This window comes from Hyla sarda, chromosome 5, assembly GCF_029499605.1.
Source record: "Hyla sarda isolate aHylSar1 chromosome 5, aHylSar1.hap1, whole genome shotgun sequence".
Taxonomy (NCBI): domain Eukaryota; kingdom Metazoa; phylum Chordata; class Amphibia; order Anura; family Hylidae; genus Hyla; species Hyla sarda.
In genome coordinates, this window is record NC_079193.1 from 270,242,794 (window position 1) to 270,258,767 (window position 15,974).

At 40.7% G+C, this 15,974-nt stretch overlaps 1 protein-coding gene across 13 annotated transcripts in view; it reads right to left on the bottom strand.

Annotated features, from left to right (window-relative positions):
• TMEM241 (transmembrane protein 241) overlaps positions 1-15,974 on the bottom strand; it is a 194,884-nt gene that overhangs the window by 97,248 nt on the left and 81,662 nt on the right. For 3 of the 13 annotated variants that reach the window (XM_056521710.1, XM_056521705.1, XM_056521706.1), the window contains exon 14: positions 7,393-7,434. The exons of 7 other annotated variants lie outside the window; for them this stretch is intronic. In XM_056521710.1, coding sequence (XP_056377685.1) covers positions 7,393-7,434 — 42 coding nt within the window. Of the gene's footprint in view, positions 1-1,692; positions 1,719-7,392; positions 7,435-15,974 lie in introns of all 13 variants that reach the window. 3 more of the 13 variants (XM_056521713.1, XM_056521718.1, XM_056521717.1) reach the window with 1 other exon arrangement.

Consider the following 15,974-nt stretch of genomic DNA (forward strand, 5'->3'; position numbering starts at 1 on the left):
CGCCGATAAACACTGATCAGTGCAGTGCAATAGGCTCCTATAGCATAGCATTGATCAGTGTCTAGAAGTAAAAAATGACATCTATGTGTCTCCAGCTTTTACAAAACTTCAACTCCCAGCATGCCCTTGGCTGTCTGCACATGCTGGGAGTTGTAGTTTTGCAACAACTGGAGGAACACTATAAAACACTGCCCTATGTGGACAAAAAAAATATTGTAAAAATAAGCATATTGGGTAACGATGCGTGCATAAATGTCTTAACTATTAAAATATAATGTTAATAAAACCAAATAAAATAAAATATAAAACGTGCCAAGGAAAAATTGAGTAGTTGCACATAGCAACCAGATAGGTGTGTACCCCTATAGTGTGTCCTGGAGTTAATGTATGGTTAGTGGCAGTGCAGTGGCTCCAAGCTTGGCCAGTACCTTCTATAGCCACCCCGCATCCCCTCCAAGTACATCACTAAAAAATTCTGATAATACAATTTTACAAAAACTATATTGAAAAAGTGGGCGGGGCAATGCATTTTCGGTTAAGCATAGCCTAAATTCTCAGTTTCGGCACGAAATTTCCCTTTCGGTGCATCCCTACTGTAAATCATAAGGCTAGGCGACAACCATTCTACCACTGTTATGGTGGCTAGAACAGGATCCATAGTATTAGATTGAGACTTGCAACAATTATTCTGATCAGCTCTGCTGAGCTCCAAAAGGGTTAAGTAATGCATAACCACAATATGAGGTTTTTCCCTGGATAGGTTACTTTAAAAGGGAAACTGTCAGGTCCCTGGTGCCCCTCAAACTGACCACAGTAAGGTCATACCATAGGTGTGGAGAAAAGCATTCTGGACACAGTTCTCCTATGCTGTATTTGATGGCAGAAACTTAGATTGGAGCCTGCGCTATATGCTAATGAGCAGACACAGAGGCTTCTAGTCCCTTTTGCTGAGCCCTGCTAGCAGAACTAGAAGCCTCTGCATGTACTCCCCTATGACAAGTTAGTGCTCATTAGCGTACAGTGCGAGTGGTAATCTTTTCTGGAATCAGATACAGCATAGGAAAGTCATTATCCGCATCTACAGTATGGAACCCGGAACCTGACAGGTTCCCTTTAAAGTCAAACATTGCTTGGGGATATTGTTAAAGGTGTACTCCGGCCCTAATACATCTTACCCCCTTTCCAAAGGATAGGGGATAAGATGTATGATCCTAGGGGCCCTGCCGCTGGGGATCCCCGGCAATCTATCATTGCGCACCCACCTTTGTGAGCTCTTCGTAGCGCTGGAGGCTCCGAGTGTGTAGTGTGACGACCACGAGGCTGGAGTAACGTGAAGTCACGACTCCTCCCGTGTGACTTTACGCCCCCTCCCATAGACTTGCATTCAGGGAACGGAGTGTGATGTCACCATACTACTGCCCCGTGGTCGTCACGCTACACACTCTGAGCCTCCAGCGCTGCGGAGAGCTCACAAAGGTGGGTGCGCAATGACAGATTGTGGGGGTCCCCACTTTCATACATCTTATCCCCTATCCTTTGGATAGGGGATAAGATGTATTAGGGCCAGAGTACCCCTTTAATAAGTCAGATCAGTAGAGACCTTTTACAGGGAACCAGACTGGTTCCAAGAGCAGGGTCGTCTGTCACAGGACACAGGAGATACTGATGTCTGAGGTGATACAGGTAACTTACTTCTCATTGTTGACCATCTGCACAATCTGCAACCATAAAGAAGAAATCAAAAGAGGATTAACTTTTATTTTTTTTTTATTTTTTTTTTATGGTTTGTTTTTGTCTTTTTTTGCTCATAAAACTGACTCACCCCCTCCCCTTCACTTCCCCACATGACTGCAGTGCTGGTTTCACTTACAAAACTAGAGCTTAACACATAACTTTTGTTGGCAAGTTGGCAGCAACACAAAACAAGGATGTGTCATGTAAGAATGCAATATGTGCTTTTATATCTGAAGGTGCTGCAGGACCATTTACTGAAGAGTTAGAAAGGTCAATTTAATTTTAATGCACTACTGAGGCATCTCTTGGTCAGGAAGAAGGGGGGGGGGGGGGGGTGCTTATTAGCAGCTCTATCTACCAGCCAACACATGGACTGCTGTAATATTGTCCACTGCCTTGGAGGACCAGTGACTATTGGTAAAAAGGAAATAATCTGGTTTTTATCTAGAAGCTAAAAAAAAACTGTAAAGACCCAATCCTGTGTACAACTACAAGGTATCCCTCTGTAAAGCCATACAGTGGGATATGTTACCCACTCCCAGAGGGGAGTCCTGAGGACGCTCAGATGAGATAACTGTCCATAGGATATATTATGAAAGCTTTCTTGGGAAAACCAGTCAGTTGTCTTCTTCTCTGGAGCTCTTCTTCTCTGGAGCTCCTAATAACTTCTATTTATATATTTTATGCACAGTGTGTCAGATGGCTGTCTGCAGAAAGCTCGAGAAGAGGGAGGTGGTGGCCGCATTTCTTTCTCTGGAAGCTCCAGCGATTGCGTCCAAAAATGGAACTTCCCAAGGTATCTGTAAATGGATGCCTATACCAAAAACCATACTGTGGAATCTGTCAGCTTTAAGTATAGAATATCTTCTATGCAGTGTCATACTTCATTATTTTGAGGTATACACTTGTATAGCAGGAAGGCTTAGGCTAAAAGGACACCACCTTCGTAAGATAGTCAAGAATGATAGATGCCCCAAAAGATAGATGCAGATCCATTTCACAGCTAGTTTAAGCTGGCTATACACATTATATAAACTACAAAACCGATCATTTAGGGAGGGGTTACATGACGATCCTATGTGTTAAGTGGTCTCTAAGCTCTCCTGAAAAGGCAGATAGCAAAGAAAATAATCAGGCATACGTCTATTAACCTTCTCCCTGTTCAAATAAAGATGCATGTCTAGGCAAGTTGAGCGTACATATGCAAGGTGGAGTTGGGGGAGCTGTTGCCTAAACAAGCATTAATATGCGTTGCCAGCTTCAACATAAAATGCCATATATGATGGCAATAAGAATGCAAACATCTACCAATCTATACCTTTTGATCTTTTTGAACCAGCCAGGATATGTTGATGCCAGGGCCTCATTACTGGACATAGTCCATTACCATCTGAAAATTATTACACAAAAAAAAAAATGCCTCCTGAAACCAGAAGAGTGTTTAAATGTGTAATGTACATTGTTCAAAACACAGAAACCCTGCACAAAACATATTCAGTACCAAAACTGCCTCCTTAACTAGATAAAAAGACAGATTTACATTACAAAACTATTTTCAATATCTCTTTCTGGCAAACCATAAAATGTACAGTCCATGAGACGCCACTGCAAGAAGCTAAGAAAAGGTTAATTCTCCATTCCTAATAAGCCATCCCTCAGTGTGACAGACTGAGCTTTGGTAGAACATTTTTTGAAATCACATGTGATTCTAAATAACAACTCCACCCTAAATAATTCAGACAGCAAGTGAAGGGCAACGTGAGAGCGGCAGCCAAGCAAGAAGCATGTGGCAGCACCTCTACTAGATAACGTCCAAGAAACACATTTCCCCTTCCTATGACTAACAGCAGCAGCTCGCCTGCACAATACACACATCAGCTTCATCTGACTCAGCTATACATCCAAATGTCTGGAAATGCAAAAAAGAATGCTTGCTTCCTGTATCCTAACAAAAGCTGAAAGCAGCAAATTACAAGGATTAGAGTGGCCTCCTGAAAAAACAATACAGCTTTTGGGACTCCTCAGTGACTGCTGATAATCCTATATCCAGTCCAGGGTACAGTGTCCTGTATGTAACCAATAACATTATATATGCATCATTTTAATCCCATTTACATTTAACACTGAATTAATTCAAAAAAAAAAAAAAAAGCTCATCAAAAGCATTAAAAGGGATGCCTGGAGGCAAACTCAGATGTCCTGGGTGCTGAAAAAAATTAAAAACAAAAATATAGATTGCTGATTCCGGCACGGGGATGTGAGGACACACGATCTGAGGCTCGAGGTTATGCTCTCCATTTTGTGGCCCTTATCGGTCTACCCCAAACATCATCTCTCCTTCTGAGATAAATCGCTTCCTCGCCCATGCTCCGGAACTGTCCAGAGCAGGAGAGGTTTGCTATGGGGATTTACTTGTACTCTGGACAGTTCCTGACATGTACAGAGGTGTCAGCAGAGAGCACTGTGGTCAGACAGAAAAAAATATATACAACTTCCTGTGGCGCGTACAGCGGCTGATAAGTACTGGAATGATTAAGATTTTTATATAGCAGTAATTTACTGCCCCCCGCTCTCCTAATACCGTTAAAGCTACAAATTGTACACTTAAATGGGTACTTTTTTTTTTATTTTTTTTATCAACTGGTGCCAGAAAGTTAGACAGATTTGTAAATTACTTCTATTAAAAAATCTTAATCTTTTCAGTACTTATTAGCTGCTGAATACTACAGAGGAAATTATTTTCTTTTTGGAACACAGTGCTCTCTGCTGACATCACAAGCACAGTGCTCTCTGCTGACATCTCTGTCCATTTTAGAAACTGATTAGATAAAAGAAGGTGTAGCTCACTCAGTGGGTGAATATACCTGAGGTTAACTGGTGTTACCTTCACCCAAAGGTCTAAATAGTACAGAAAAACGATTTAGTTGATAAATCAACTAGGTACCAGTCCTCAAGGTATATGTAAAAGAAAGTTAGTGGAATATAAAGAATAAGAATAGATGGAGATCCAGATATTAATTGAAAAAATATAATATATTTATTAAAGGTGATGTTATTCGCTGGTATCTAGTGTCCCTGCAGGGCCCTTGCATGGGACAAAAGGCGCAGCGTAGAATAATAAAAATGTATAAAATCAATGAATTGATAATTCAATAGAGAGAATAAAATAAAATAAAATAAAACTTGCATCTATAGTTCATCCAATGTTGGCATCAATAATAATCAGTTAACAGTGTGCTTAACTGCTCAGTCTCTTATAAGCACGATGTGATGCCGATAGCAGAATACAATGTCAAATAACGGCTTGTTGTAACAGTTGCAGTGTCCAATCTCAATGAATCAGCCGATGGTAGTGCAGTGTAACAAACTGTCTCACAGATGTGAAGGATAACAAAGTCCGGTGCACAGCACCACTCACCACCCTTGCGACCGCTGGTATTGCTGGTATCGGCAGAGGAGCTGTTTCGGTGATGTGGCACGGAGGTGTCAGGCCTCCGGCAGTGAAGGTCTGTATCTCCTGTGTCCGGCAGCGTTATAGGTAGCGCTGGAGTTGTCCTCTCCGCAAGGTCCGCGGCTGGCACGGATGGCACCGGCCTCGTAGGTAAGCCGAAGGTCCTTGGCTGGTGGAATAAAGCGGTGCGTTCAAGGTAGCAGTGGGAGTGCGTGCAGCGCGCCCCGTGTAGTTGAGCGCTTGCACGCACGCAGAGTGGCAGTGAAGCCGCAGTGGTCCCAATACTGGGGGCTTCCAGCTGTTTCAAATAGAGTTCGGTATAGAGCTGGGATATGGAGACGATTATAAATAGATGCAAGTAGAATACACAATTCTAATGTAGAAACTGACCAGAGCAGCATATGTTTATTATGGGGATACTCTGGACAGTGCTTAAAATGGACAGAGATGTCAGCAGAGAGCACTGTGCTCGTGATGTCAGCAGAGAGTTCTGTGTTTCAAAAAGAAAAAATAATTTCCTCTGTAGTATTCAGCAGCTTATAAGTAAGGAAGGATTAATAGTTTTTTAAGAGCAGTAATTTACAAATCTGTTTAGCTTTCTGGCACAGTTGATTAAAAAAAAAAAATATATATATATATATATATATATATATATATATATAAAGTTTTTCACCGGAGTACCCCTTTAAGAACTCTAAGGTGCCAGCTTATGGGTTTATAAGTGGGTTTTATGAACTCCAGCATGACCAAATAACCAGTCTATTAGCAAATCTTTTAAACAGTGTCTTGGGTGGGGGTAAAGTCTTAGATACTTTCAAAACCTCATATTTGTCTCTTATTAAAGTCTAGGAAAGACCCATTGTGTCCTGGGCCCTATAGACCCATTTTTTTTTTATTAATGTGGACTCTAAACTCCTCTCTAAAATCATGGCAAACAGGTTATCCCTGATACTACCTTCCCAGCACAGGTGGAGTTTACTAATGGATATTCAGCTGTCATGAATTTCTGCAATTTTTTTGCGACCTTAGGTTCCATTCAGCACCAACCCAGCCAGGCGAGATGCCAGTCTTTATTAACACTGGACACCAATAAGGCATTCAATAGTGTCAGCAGGCATTGGCTGGGTTTGGTGCTGGAATTTATGGGACTTTATGGAGCATTTCGAGTCTTACTGCAAAACATGTACATTTCTTTCCAAGTTGGAATATACCTCCCTGGCTTCCTTTCTTTTGTTTTTCCCTTGCAACAGGGGACACATAAGGGATGCCCACTCTCCCCAATGCTCTTTAATATGGCCCTAAAACCATAGGCTAGATTTGTATGTACAACTGATTCCTTTGCTGGTAATCATGTGAGCACAAGGGAGGTGTGGATGTTCCGGTTCACAGATATCATCCTGTTTCTAGAGGATCCAGTTGCAGCTTTGCCAAAAATATTCTCAATACTACAGCATTTTAGGAAAAAGGCAGGCTATAATATGTAGCAGGAGATCATATGTAGCAGGAGATCATGGAGATCTCCTGCTGCAGGAGATCACAGGGGCCCCAGTAATCAGACCCCCATAATCATACAATTATCCTCTATTCCCTCCCAGTTGTGCAAACTTGCTCTACCAACTTCAAACCATCCCTTTACTTCTAAGACACCAAGATGTTATAATGCTCACCTCCATATTCACAAGATTCATATGTTCGAGGAAAAAAAAAAAAGGATTGCCTTGCATTTACTGATGCTACATGCTAGGAGGGGGGGGGAGGGGGGATTCAATTATACTAATATTAAAGGCTATAATGTGGCATGCCTTACCCAATATATTATAGAATGATTTCATCATACAGCTATATACTCCATCCAACACAGAATTAGAAACACAGTTGGCAGCCCTTGGTGGTTCTTCCCTGTTCACTTACCTTCTTGCCTCCAGTCATCAAGTGTTCCTTTTATTCTGACACCATTACCACCTGGAAATTCGTACGCAAACACACAGGTCTGTCCTATACCTGCTCTAAACACCGTCACCATGGCAGGTCCCGAAACTTTTCAGTTGATCATTTGCAATATATAGTCAACTATGCTCCTACTGTCTCTCTAAATTGAAAGATGTAACAAAGGAAGAGGTCTCTAATAAATTATATTCCATTTTCACATCTATGTCTGACAGATCGATCACAAGTCACTACAGTAAACTGAAAAAATGGTTAATTACCTCCTCCCATGGGTCGTAAATGGTCCCAGATATTGTAAGATGCTGCAGTGATAAATCACATGTAAAAAAAAAAAAAAAAAAAAAAAAAAAAAAATACAACTTAAAAACTTATTCACTCTGCCATATATGCCTTTACCAAAAATGCAACGCACCCTAAGAAGATCTCTTCCACTGGATATGAAAGGACACTGTCACAAAGTTTCCACCCTTCTATAAGAGGTTAGTCCCTTTCACTTTTAGTCTTTGATTCTGAGGAAAAATATCTATCATTCTTTATGATGGTATTTGTGGTTACTTTGGTGTTTTGATAGTATTGCCATGGTATTGGTATTATGCATACTATATTATGTATTGTGAACTGTTTAGGTCTTGGACTTTTGCGATTGTATCTACTCCATAGATTTTACATGCCTTGGACTTCTTATGGTCACTTATTTCATGATGGTATGCTATTTTGACAACACAATGAACTTTGTTTAAAGAGAAAAATATATAAACCATACTCAACAGCTCTGATCCCCTGCAGTAGCTGTCCCAATAGTACCCATTTCATAACCAGTCTGCTCCTGCATGCAGAAAATAAAAAACAAAGGACTGGGGACTACCACTTGTGGATCTTTGAGCAGCTTCTGCAGGCGATAGGAGCTGGCAAGTATGTTGTGCTTTTTTTATCTGGCAGCAACAGGTAGCATTTAAATGGAAAAAAAAAAGAAGTTTATTTCTGGACAACACCTCTAAAGTATTCCATCAGTTGCATTTTCCCACCTGATCTGATATTGGACATGGAGTTAAGGTTGTGCACTCTGGTAGGATCTGTGTGTGATCCTACCAGAGCACTAAAACAACCCCTTTTTATTCTGGAGCTGCCAGGGAAAGCCAATTCTGTCAATTGAATGCTGCAGCATTACATGGCAGTCATTCAGATAAATGGTTGTCCATGTAATTGTCTAAGCCCAGAGGTGGGTCATGAGTAGCCCCCTCATGATGCTAATAAGATATATTGAAAGGGGCTGTCTTCCTGATACAATAATGTTAGAGATTCAATGCAAGTCACACAATCACACACCAGCTGTACATAAGTACACTACACTTATTATATCCAAGAGCTACATTACCAATCCTGCTTGTCACTTTTGGAAACAGTCAACATGGTTATAGCTCAGCTGAAGTACAACATATCATCAAACACTACTTAGTGTAAAGACTATACTTTCCAAAATTAAAATCACCAGAGTAAACTCTTACCAGACCCTAAGACACCAAGGACTGCTGGGAGATTTCAGGTCTGAACACTAATTCTGGGCTACATTACAAGATTATTCAAATAGGGTCCATAGGGTTAAATGCAGTGTTATTTTAACAAATATGAATAAATGTATTATAAAGGCTCCAAGTGAAACATTCTAGTACTACAGTCAGGTCCATAAATATTGGGACATGGACACAATTGTAACATTTTTGGCTCTATACACCACCACAATGGATTTGAAATGAAACAAAATGAAAAAAAAGATATGCTTTAATCTGTCAGCTTTAATCTGAGGGTATTTACATCCAAATCAGGTGAACAGTGTAGGAATTACAACAGTTTGCATATGTGCATCCCACTTGTTAAGGGACCAAAAGTAATGGGACAGAATAATAATCATAAATCAAACTTTCAATTTTTAATACTTGGTTGCAAATTCTTTGCAGTCAATTACAGCCTGAAGTTTGGAACGCATAGACATCAGCAGACATTTCTGGGTTTCATCCCTGGTGATGTTCTGCCGGCCTCTACTGCAACTGTCTTCAGTTCCTGCTTGTTCTTGGGGCAATTTCCCTTCAGTTTTGTCTTCAGTAAGTGAAATGCATGCTCAATCAGATTCTGGTCAGGTGATTGACTTGGCCATTGCATAACATTCCACTTATTTCCCTTAAACTCTTTGGTTGCTTTTGCAGTATGCTTTGGGTCATTGTCGATCTGAACTGTGAAGCGCCGTCCAATGAGTTCTGAAGCATTTTGCTGTATATGAGCAGATAATATTGCCAGAAAAACTTCAGAATTCATCCTGCTGCTTTTGTCAGCAGTCACATCATCAATAAATCCAAGAGAAGCAGTTCCATTGGCAGCCATACATGCCCACTATGCCATGACACTACCACCACCATGCTTCACTGATGAGGTGGTATGCTTAGGATCATGTTCCTTCTCCATACTCTTCTCTTCCCATCACTCTGGTACAAGTAGATCTTGGTCTCATCGGTCCATAGGATGTTGTTCCAGAACTGAGAAGGGTTTTTTTAGATGTCGTTTGGCAAACTCTAATCTGGCCTTCCTGTTTTTGAGGCTCACCAATGGTTTCCATCTTGTGGTGATCCCTCTGTATTCTCTCTGGTGAAGTCTTCTCTTGATTGTTGACTTTGACACACATACACCTACCTGCTGGAGAGTGTTCTTGATCTTGCCAACTGTTGTGAATGGGGTTTTCTTCACCAGGAAAATAATTATTCGGTCATCTTCCACCGATGGTTGTTTTCCTTGGTCTTCCGGGTCTTTTGGTGTTGCTGAGCTAGCCGATGCGTTCCTTCTTTTTAAGAATGGTCCAAACAGTTGTTTTGGCCATGCCTAATGTTTTGGCTCTCTCTGATGGGTTTGTTTTGTTTTTTCAGCCTAATGATGGCTTGCTTCACTGATCGTAACAGCTCTTGAGAGTTGACAGCAACATATTCCAAATGCAAATAGCACATTTGAAATCTGGACCTTTTCTCTGCTCATTGTAATTGGGATAATGAGGGGATAACACACACCTGGCCATGGAACAGCTGAGAAGCCAATTGTGCCATTACTTTTGGTCCCTTAACAAGTGGGAGGCACATATGCAAACTGTTGTAATTACTACACCGTTCACTGATTTGGATGTAAATGCCCTCAAATTAAAGCTGACAGTCTGGAGTTAAAGCACATCGTGTTTGTTTCATTTCAAATCCAATGTGGTGGTGTATAGAGCCAAAAAATTTTGAATTGTGTTGATGTCCCAATATTTATGGACCGGACTGTACTTGCTATCTTGGTAATCAGGAAAAGGCTATACATAAAAATATCTACCATTAGAATCCTATTATGTCAACATAAAGAGTTACTGCCATTGAAAAGTCACACATGTATGTCAAAATTTGAGAGCAGTCAGGGTGTTAGCCCCGAGAACCCCTCCAATTGCCAGATTTAGCCAGGTAATGAGTGTAACCTTATAGACCGGGGCTTGACAAATTTAGTGAGTCTAGGAGCCAGCAAAAAAATATAAAAAAAAATTAAGGATGCCACATTATGTCACTAGCCCACAAGATGTTCTGTGACCTCATATGATCAATCATCAGTGTCCCCATCAACTCTCCCTGTGTCAAAATCATAAGGGTCCCCTTTATTTCTCACCTGTTGGCTATATGCCAGTACATACAGGACTTCCTTTCTCTTACTGCTCTTAATCACAGGACAGTGCCCACTCCTCATTGTGATTTCAATGACTCAGCGCTGGAGGAAGTGTACTGGACTTAACAGGCTGGCACTGTGCTGGGGAGGATTTACAGTACACTACTATAGCTGGCATCTTGGGGTCGAAGGAGAAGGGGAATATTGATGCACTGGCTTTGCAAGGTGCTAGGTAAGTGCAAAATACAACAGCATCACTGCGGCCCTGGTCTAAGCAGTGTTAAAGGGTGTTACAAAAAGGAAAGTGCTACATCACAATAGAAATCCTAATCGATGAACTGCTAATAATGTTGAAAGCTAAGGGACAGCTGCCCAGAACTTTATAGTTAGTCTGAGATAAGTGGAAAGCATTGATTATACCTTTAGAGGGAATTGTACCATCTAGGAAAGTTATCCCATAGTCCACAACTTCACATGCACAGCCTGACAACTCCATTTTAACAGGAGATTGGTATTTCGGTTTTTGAGATTGCGGGGGTCCCAGCAGTCAGACCACCTGCAATTAGCTAGTTATCCTCTGTTGTATGAATGGGGGAGAACTTTACAAGATTGCAATCACTTTAAAAGTACACCACTGACCCTTGGAAGGATGCAGACAGGCTCCGCTTGCATTCACACAGCTTAGGCCCTCTCCTACATATAGCACAAGCTAATACCCACCTCTAACCTCTACTTCCTGTGTTGTGTCTTGGTATCTCTGTTACTAGAGAAAGACTGAGCCTAATAACTGCAAATTCAGAGGAAGAGTTTTCTAGTAGCTGAATTTAGACATTTTTAGATGGTGAACATGCAACATTTAAAAAAAAATTTGAAATAAATAAGGACATTTTTTTCCAAGCACTCCTGCCTACAGTGTGAAAAGTTAATGTCTATTTAATGCCCCTTTCACACAACAGGTATCTTCCTGTATAAAACCTCCGTTATTACTCCCGGCAAGAAGCCCTGAAAACGGCAGAGAAATAAAAAACATTCATGTCAATGGGATTTTTTGAACATCCTTTTGCATCAGGTATAACCGATTTTACTAATGTCAGTTATTTTTGGTCCGCCCCAAAAAAAAAAAAAACGGATGTTAAAATTTTACTTTGAAGTCTAAAGGGAATCAGATGTTCAAAACAAAAAAAATTAAAAATAAAATACCCATCAGTTATTGTCAGGTTTTTTGTACTGAGCATGCTCTACAGCTTTACAAAAAGGGGTTAAACGCCTTATTTAAAAAAAAAAAAAAAAAAAAACTGATGTAACTGGTAATGACGGATGATAACGGATGAACAACATCAGGTTTTTTTAAGGAAAAAAAAACATTAAAAATGGTCATCAGTTATCTGTTATTACCAGTTATTCTATACAGTGTTTTTTTCACCCGTTCTTCATCCTTGATACCTGTGGTGTGAAAGGGGCCTTAAAGAGATAGATCTATGTGAGAAAATAATATGGAAAATTAGAAGGCACTGCATACTTCCTATTGCAAGGAATACCAAGATGGACATTTTTCTATTGCAGTCAAAAAATATTATGTAAATAAACAAGGAAAAGCATGATCTATTATATTCATGTAAAAAAAATAAAAAAAAAAATCTGAATTTTCCCGTTAACAATACTACTGACCAGTGTTTCCCAACCAGGGTGCCTCCAGTTGTTGCAAAACTACAACTCCCAGCATGCCCGGACAGCCTTTGGCTGTCCGTGCATGCTGGGAGTTATGGTTTTGCAACAGCTGGAGGACCCCTGGTGGGGAAACACTGCTATAGACTTACCAATAACAAAGCCAGGGGGATACGACTTCCTACAGAAACTATTAACACATAGTAAATCTGCACTACACTTACACGTATGTCTTCTCCGAGCCTTTAAAGCTGTAACCTAATGAAGCACATGGCTCCACAGGAGTCTGTGTGTCTGTATTAAAACAAAGGGAGCGGAAAGACGTACTCTAGGCAAATGCAAAACTAAATTGTTCTCATGCTTTCGCATCCCTGAAATCTCTGGACCGGTCATTGCTCCCAACAAAGCGTTAGAGGTAAAATAGTTTAACCTCTTGTTAGCGGGTCCTCTAGCATTATGCAACCCACAAGCAGATTTAAGGGTTAATAGAGAAACACACCTTACAGGCACTGTCTATTAATAGCCCATATGTGTGACTCTAGCATGAAAAGGTTTCGCAGTTCCTTAAGCTGCTATTCATTTCGGTGCATTGCAGACTATAAATGAATTTCTGGAGCATTTGTGAATCCGCCAGATCCACACTGCCTACTGCAGAGGCTGGGACTTCATAGAGGGTTCACACTGTTTGGCAGTGATGTCATGGAAAGAACAGGCATGGTAATTAGAGACTGGAAAATCCTGGATCTGGGGGAATTACAATCTCCAAACAAATACAAAAAAAAAAAGGATCATTCATACCAAAGCCTTCATCTTGTATAGAGAGCAAACAACTTAGCTTGCATAACAGAGCACAAATAACATTGCTATAACACCATTCAGTCCCATAAGTTAAAGGGGTATTCCAGGAATTTTTTTTATATGACTATGCTACAGGGGCTGTAAAGTTAGTGTAGTTCATAATATAGTGTCTGTACCTGTGTGTGACGGTTTTCTCACAATTCTTATGTGATTTTCATCCCAATATTTATTTTTAACAGCATACAAAATGACTGTTGTCTCGGATTTTTCCCAGCTTGCAATGCGGTCTTGACCTGACTCACTAGTCATCTGATGACAGGAGCCTGTCTGCTTCAATGGGTGGAGAGATCAAACTGCAACTAATGCAACAGCTGTAGACACCCTGATTGAAAACCACAGGTCTGCAGCTCATTTATGTTTCAATGAGTGGGGAGGCTGATGTGTGGGAAGGAGGAAAATGTTTCATGGGATTTGTAGGAAAACAAGAAAACTGAAAACAGGAAATACAAGTTCACAGAAAGCTAGCCACAGTGTTATGGTAATCTAACAACATAGCCATTTAGCCCAAGACAAGCGCAGATCCTTCATAAGCATGTCCATTACTGTCTGCCAGGTACGTACTAAAATCATCTTCTGCTGGATAACCCCTTTAAGACAAACAAGGAACTTTCCAATACTTTACTGTTTTTGCATGTTTTGTTTTTTTTCATTTCTTTATTAGGTAACAGTTAATATACCTAAAAAAGGAAGCAAAAGCCTTGCCTTGCCATGTTTAGGATCCACATAAGAGCATTTATAAAAAATTAAAGGGTCTTCTTCAAGTCCAGGGAGAAACCCTAACATTCTTGATGCTTTCCGGCTGGAGAACATTTCTCCTTGGGAATCCTTTGGGGTACTCTATGTGGCACTGGTGTGGAAGGATAGATCAATGCTTCCATTTGACTAGTAGAAAAGGGGTACTCCGTCCCTAGACATCTTATCCCCTACCCAAAGGATAGGGGGATAAGATGCCTGATCGCGGGGGTCCAAGCGGCGGGACCTCTGTGCAGTACCAGACATTTGTTTAGAACGCTTGGAGTGGGCAGCGGGGGTCGTGAAGTCACTGCCACGCCCCTCGTGACGCGACCTCACGCCCCCTCCCATAGACTTGCATTGAGGGGGCATGAAGTGATGTCACGAGGGGCGTGGCAGTGACGTCACGACCCCGCCGCTTGCTCCAACTGTTCGGAAAAAAAATCTTCTAAACGCTGGGGCGGCGGAGTACCCCTTTAACCACTCAGTTGTTTCCTCAGCTCTTCCATGCCCTTACTACACAAGCCTGAAATACTATATAAGAAACCACCTCCAACATATTTATACAAGATGTTGTATCTCATGAGAGGTGCTATTTCTTATGCATAGTGTCAATTATTTGGGGCTCATCTGACACACTTTCCTTTGACTGTTCGGGAGATATGGGACAGAAATTTGGGACCTATTATGGATGCTCACTGAGTTGGCGTTTTGGATCTAAAACCCTCTTATCCCTGAGTGAAAAGCTGAAAAACCCCTAGCCTGCTTCACAAAATTGGACTCTGACCTGATGGCATCTTTCCGCACTGTCAAGGTGATGGGAGTAATTCTAGCTCTCCCTACCCACTGTCCTTGTTATTACCTTCTTGGCTAGGGTTGCTTTGTTCTGATTGAAACCTAGGAGTATGCCCAGAACACATCTATGTGGCTTAACCCCCAATGATATCAATCTGGATGAATATAAACTGCAAGGGTTTGTTTTAGAGAATGCTTTATCAGGCCCATAAAAACGATTGTATCGACGTGAACTCGTCCAGACCATTGGTATCTAGAATGAATGTGGTTGTCCAAATACAAAGAGGGATTAATATTAATCCCTGGTCTACCTAGTGCGATTCTACTTAGACTCTGCAGGAACCCCATGCAAATGTTTGTTAATACCTTTTTTGGATGAGTATATGTGATACTGTCTCTTGTAGTATTTATTAGTGGGTTATCTCCTGTATGATTTCAAAGATGTTCCCTACTCCCACAATGTACACTGTGAACAGTGTTTGCTATGTAACAAAGCTTAAGAGTATCAACAACCAAATTTTAAGAACACTTAATGTCTTTAATATAACGACATATGTCATACATAGATAAAGGAAATAGATACAATGACCCAGATTTAATAAGGCTGCTGAGCCAGAACTTTGTTAAATGCTAAGGTGTGCAACACTTAAGACACATTTGTTGAGCAAAGCATGTCAAACAAGAACAGAAACTGCCTCAGTTGACAAGGAGTGCTGTTTACCAGAAAGGGGTCATTGTCTAAATGGTCATGTTTTGCGACAAACTTAGCACAACTTTTTTTTTTTTTTTTTTTTGGAAAAAAGAAAAATAGTTCTAAATTTTAAACAGAAATGCAATCTTAGATCAGACAGTATACAAATGGGCCAGATTTATCAACCCACCTGAGCCACTTTGATAAATCTGGCAAAGTTGTGTGTGACCTGTGACCAAAAATCCATCAACGTTGGGTTTTGTGCAATTGTCATGTCAGGGTTGCAGTGCCACAAGTTTCATGGTGAACACACTGACAGTTGTTGGATAAAGTGTCTCAATACAACATTGTGATCTTCATGTTGCACAACCAAAGTCACTAGGTAACCCTAGCTTTGATAAGAACAAATTAGCATAATAAGTAAGACTTTTT